The following is a 6,123-nucleotide window of genomic DNA, read 5'->3' as shown; positions in this document are numbered from 1 at the left end:
CACCATGCTTCTTGCACAGCCTGCATAACCATAAGACAAATCAATTTATTTTCTTTATAAATTACCCAGCCTCAGGTATTCCGTTATAGCAACACAATGGGACTAAGACACCGTCCTCTATCATTCTCCCTAGTTTCTCAAAGATTCCCACCTGATTTGCAGTCACATCATTAAGTTGTGTCAGATTCCTGAAATGTAAATTATTTAGGCCAGAATACTTGAGCTCATATAAAAGGAACCATTTAGGTGTCTCCTTACTTGTCTTGAACTTCATTTTCCTGTTAACTTTTTGTCTATTAGTTTTCAAGTTCAAGACCTTTCTTCTTGATACAAAAGAGCAAAGCAAAATTAAGAGTTGGGCATATTTGGCCAGGCACAGTGGCTCGCTCCTGTAATCCCAGCACTTTGGGAGGCTGAGGCAGGCAGATCACGAGGTCAGGAGATCAAGACCATGGTGAAACCTCGTCTCTACTAAAAATACAAAAAACTAGCCGGGCGTGGTGGCAGGCTCCTGTAGTCCCAGCTGCTCTGGACGCTAAGGCAGGAGAATGGTGTGAACCCGGGAGGCAGAGCTTGCAGTGAGCCAAGATTGTGCCACTGCACTCCAGCCTGGGCGACAGAGCAAGACTCTGTCAAAAAAAAAAAAAAAAAGAGTTGGGCATATTTGGGCCAGGCACGGTGGCTTATGTGTGTAATCCCAGCACTTTGGGAGGCTGCAGAGGAATCTGGAGAAAAGGTGTGAGTAGATTAATATTTAATTAATCAGGAAGGCCAGACAAAGGAGGGTGGCAAAGAAAAGGGAGGCCCGAAGCAGACTCTTTGGATCTGTAAGGTGGGCGCATTACCCTAAGGGGTTTGCCTTCTGTTATCGCCTCAAGCAGTGGGCACATCTTTTTTCTTTTTCTTGGTCTAAAAACTGAAAATTGACTAAAACAAATAAAAAAGGAAAAATAGAACAAGGGCTTATTTTATATTCTCTGGCATTTTCCTTAGCTGTGTGTATGCCACTCTTTAGTATTTACCCATCCGTATCTCTTCTTCCATTATGTAGACTTACTAAAAACAAAACAAAACCAACAAAAAAAAGAAACCACACTGAACATCTGAATTCACCAACAGCTCACTTTGGTGCCACATGGTTCTGCTCCATTACCGGACCATTTGAATTGCAGAGTCAGAATTCCTCTTCAGACAGAAGAGGTTGAGCTGTGAGAACTGATCTCATTCTTAACCTGATTCCTATTCCCCCCATTCTGACCCTAGTATGTGACTACCATTGCCAACCAAACCCCAGCGATGGATTCCATTACCTTTCTCTGGTTATGCCTGGTCTTCCAACATGGGCATTAGAAAGGCACACAATATTGCAAACCTTTTGGTTTTATCTAGGGTAATAATGCTTTAGTAACAGTAACAATAGCAACAACAACTTCCCGCCTTTATCTTCTCCATCCTTATAACTGTGATGGAGACACTGAGGCTCAGAGAGGACAGGTTGCTTGCTAAGACCATATAGCTCCTAAGTACCAGAGTCAGTGTTTGAACCTAGTCTTACCTGAAATAGGAGAATTATCTCAGCATGACTTTGAAACTCTTTCTGTCAGCTGCCCAATATGTTTTGCCTGGGCACTTTGACAATGGTGAGATTTCTGGTTAGTATTCTGAAGCAGTTAAATAACTTAAATTTATATTAAACATTTCTGGTTTTACTTTGATGATGACTTAAGAAAATGAATATAAACATATTTAGTATCATTGGGATAGCCACCTTGTAACTGAACAGATACAAACATAAGAAGTTTGCATCTTATTTTATATTCATGAATATTCAGAAGCCGTATATAACAGTAATTAAAGCACAATACCAGTAATAGTCCACATGTTACTTAAATTTGGCTAACAGTATTCTTGTTGTTCTAGAAATGAGATGACCAGCTCTTTCAGAATATACAGCAACTGCCTCCACATAAAGCAGTGCCAGGTTTAGGAGATTTACGGTAAAGCCATGTTTCCAAGGAGGTCTGTACGAAAAGCCAGACTTCTACTGGCAGTTTCTGAGAGATACGCTTTCCATCCATGGCAGCCATTTACTTTTGCTCTGGGAGACGTTTGTAATTGAAAAGGCACAACTGGGGTATTTACTCATTTCTCCCGTTCCTCTAGTGTTCGGTGGTGTTGCCGTTGCAAGTGGGCAGGGCTAAAATGAGCTGGTTATCTCAGGATCATGGAAAACCTGGAATCAACGCTCAAGAATGCCCCCATTTTCATTGTGAGAAGGGAACCGATTCCATCCCTCTATGCCAGAAGTGTGAGACGTGTGTCTTAGCGTGGAAGATCTTCTCTACCAAAGAGTGGTTCTGCAGGATCAATGACATATCACAGAGGAGGTTTCTAGTTAGCATTCTGAAGCAGTTAAATAGCTTGTATTTGTTACACTATTTCCAAAATATCCTTCAGACCACACAGGGAAAGGATTTCATCTATAACAGGTCCCGGATCGACCTCAGCAAGAAAGAGGGGAAAGTTGCGAAGTCCTTGAACCAAATGTTGGATAAAACAGTAGAACAGAAGATGAAGGAGATCTTGTACTGGTTTGGGAACAGCACCCACTGGACCAAGGCGAATTATACTCTCTTACTGCTGCAGATGTGCAACCCCAAATTACTGCTGACTGCTGCCAATGTGATCAGAGTCCTGTTTCTGAGAGAGCAGAACAATATCTCAGGTAAACAAGGCCACAGGCAAAGACCAGAGGGCCCCCAGAAACCGGAAGACAAGACTTCAGAAATCTGTAGGGAGCTGCAGTTGTAGACAACATAGGTAGACAGAGATTGCACAGAATGCAGCGTAGGTTTTTTTGAACTGACACCTTGTCCTGACACCCGATCCTGTTTACCAAAGGAGAAATGACTGAATGTAACTTCCTTCTTGAAAATGATCAATGCAGGAGGAAGTACACAACTTTTAACTGACAAGCATTTATCATGGATTTCTGCATCTCATAGGCCCAGAAATGGCTGGCCCCTGCCTCTGACCCCTTAATGCTGGTGTCATTCCTGCTTTAGGGATTGGACTGGGCTTGAGAGGGTTGTAAAGGGGAAGCTATTGGTTTGCTGTTCAGCTGCCCTGCACAGAAACCAGACCAAGAAGTCAAAACTTACGGCTTTTTTTTTTTTTTTTTCATTCATTCTACCATGCTCCTTGCTTATCCATGAAATCAAACCTTAAAGTAGAGTTTCTCCAAGGCTGGAGATAGCTTAAGGGTCAAATAAGTCTAGGGTGGTAGTTCTCCAGCTGTGGCTTGTATCAGGATCTCCAGCAGGACCTGTTAAAACAAGCTCCTTCCCCAGAACTTCGGACTCAGCAGGTCTGAGGTGGGCCCAGGATTCTGTATTTCTTTTCTTTTTTTTTTTTTTTTTGAGATGGAATCTCGCTCTGTCACCCAGACTGGAGTGCAGTGGCGCAATCTTGGCTTACTGCAACTTCCACCTGCCGGGTTCAAGCAATTCTCCTCCCTCAGCCTCCCAAGTAGCTGGGACTACAGGTGCGTGCCACCATGCCTGGCTGATTTTTTGGTATTTTTTAGTAGAGACGGGGTTTCACCATGCTGGCCAGGCTGGTCTCGAACTCCTGACCTTGTGATCCACCTGCCTCGGCCTTCCAAAGTGCTGGGATTACACGCGTGAACCACTGCACCCAACCAGGTATTCTGTATTTCTATCAAGTTTCCAGCTAGTGCTGATGTTGCTGGTCTGGGGATCTCTCTTTGAGAATCACAGGCCTAGGGTGTTAGAGAATCCTGGAAGTGTTTGGCCAGCTAGTTCAGGGAAGCAGAAGAAACAAGGGTGGCGTCTGTTTTGCTTTGCTATAAAGGAATGGCTAAGGCTGAGTAATTTATAAGGAAATGGATAAGTAATTTATAAGGAAAAGAGTTTTATTTGGCTTGCAGTTCTGCAGACTGTACCAGAGGCATAGCACCAGCATCTCTTTCTGGTGAGGGCTTCAGGAAGCTTCCACTCATGGTGGAATGTAAGGGAAATCAACGTATAATGCGGCAAGAGAAGCAGCAAGAGAGGGGGAGGGGTGTCAGTTTATTTTAAACAGCCGGCTCTTTCTTGAACTATATTAATAGAGCGAGAACTCACTCATTACTGTGGGAAGGGCACCAAGCCATTCATGAGAGATCTGCCCCAAATCCAAAAACCTCCCATCAGGTCTCACTTCCAATATTGGGGGTCACAATTCAACATGAGATTTGGAGGGGACAGATATCGAAACTGTATCAGGAGGCAAGAGAATTGAGTTTTGGAGGGGTCCGGGAGTGGAAGGGTCCAGTGTGGGGAAGCTCAGATTTAAGCAGGGGTGGGAGAAAGCTGGGAGGGGGTGGTCACATGGAGGCATTTTGGAGTTTTAGCTCTTGAAGGTGTGTAATTCCTGTCACCAATGAGACCTGAGAGGTGGTCATATTTGTAGACTAGTGGAATCGAAAAGAATTTTAAAGCTGGATGGCCTAGGACGCAGTTAGATCACAATGTATGTCACTTGATTTATTTGGCGTGTCAGGGTTATAAAAGAATGATAATACAGAATGAGGACACAGTGAATCCCAGGGTGTCAAAAACAGTAAGTTAGATTGGAGATCAACCGACTGGTTGATCCTTAATAGTTACATAAGGAGACCAAAGTCCAGGGCATCTGAATGACTTCGCTTAGGTCACCCACCATGTGGGCTGAAAACCAGGATCCCCTCCTGAGCCTCTTCCACTCTGCAGTGCTGCCAGCAGCGGAGGGCCTGGCTTGTACGCACAGATGCAATGCTCCGCGGTGCTCTTCCAAAAGTTTCGTCACGCACCATAGAAATGGGCTATTTACATTGGAGTTGTGTAAGTCCTATTACAGGTTGTGGCAACCTTCTTTTTTGTTTGTTTGTTTGTTTGTTTGAGATGGAGTCTCACTCTGTCACCCAGGCTGGCCTGATCTCAGCTCACTGCTGCAAGCTCCACCTCCCAGGTTCACGCCATTCTCCTGCCTTAGCCTCCCGAGTAGCTGGGACTACAGGTGCCTGCCACCATGCCCGGCTAATTTTTTTTGTATTTTTAGTAGAGACGGGGTTTCACCGTGTTAGCCAGTATGGTCTCGATCTCCTGACCTCGTGATCCACCCGCCTTAGCCTCCCAACATGCTGGGATTACAGGCTTGAGCCACTGCGCCTGGCCAACAACCTTCTCTTTTCTTAGAACAGATTCTCTCTTAAAAAATTAAATGTTCTGGCCGGGCATGGTGGCTCACGCTTGCAATCCTAGCACTTTGGGAGGCCAAGGCGGGCGGATCACTTGAGGTCAGGAGTTTGAGACCAATCTGGCCAACATGGCGAAACCCCATCTCTACTAAAAATACAAAAAATAGCCAGTTGTCATGCGCTTGTAATCCCAGCTACTTGGGAGGCTGAGGCAGGAGAATCACTTGAACCCAGGAGGTGGAGGTTGCAGTGAGCCAAGACCATGCCATTGCATTCCACCCTGGGCAATAAGAGCAAAACTCCGTCTCAAAAAAACAAAAACAAACCAAAAAAAAGTTAAATGTTCTAATTTGACTTGAGGGTGGTTATTTCTATCATGAAAGAAAATTCATCTTGAGCTTCCAAAGAACATTCCCTGTTGCAATTCCGGACCTCAACTCTCTCTCTCCTTGTGTAAACAGCTCAAGATATTTTACATTGGAAGTATGCTGAAACGCTAACAGGAAGCTTTCTGAGATTTTTGCATAGAAGTTTGGAGGCCCCAAATAAAAACAGACACAACTGCTCTGGTCCGTTCTGTACATCTTTAAAAGAAGGAAGAATCATGCCTGTAATCCTAGCACTTTGGGAGGCCAAGGCAGGCGAATCACGAGGTCAGGAGATCAAGACCATCCTGGGTAACACGGTGAAACTCTGTCTCTACTAAAAATACAAAAAATTAGCCAGGCGTGGTGGCGGGTGCCTGTAGTCCCAGCTACTCGGGAGGCTGAGGCAGGAGAATGGCGTGAACCCAGGAGGTGGAGCTTGAAGTGAGCTGCAGTCGTGCCACTGCACTCCAGCCTGGGCGACAGAGTGAGACTCTGTCTCAAAAAAAAAAAAAAAAA

At 44.8% G+C, this 6,123-nt stretch overlaps 1 protein-coding gene across 1 annotated transcript in view; it reads left to right on the top strand.

Moving 5' to 3' along the window:
- Nucleotides 1–2,013: 2,013 nt before the first annotated feature.
- The window catches only part of FBXW10B (F-box and WD repeat domain containing 10B), a 45,148-nt gene continuing 41,038 nt past the window's right edge, over nt 2,014–6,123 (top strand). The window contains 2 exon segments of the mRNA XM_017892380.1: nt 2,014–2,258; nt 2,261–2,725. Coding sequence (XP_017747869.1) covers nt 2,225–2,258; nt 2,261–2,725 — 499 coding nt within the window. The 5' untranslated portion in view covers nt 2,014–2,224.

Source organism: Rhinopithecus bieti, unplaced genomic scaffold (genome assembly GCF_001698545.2).
Source record: "Rhinopithecus bieti isolate Rb0 unplaced genomic scaffold, ASM169854v2 scaffold_20098, whole genome shotgun sequence".
NCBI lineage: Eukaryota > Metazoa > Chordata > Mammalia > Primates > Cercopithecidae > Rhinopithecus > Rhinopithecus bieti.
This window is presented reverse-complemented; position numbering and strand designations above follow the sequence as displayed.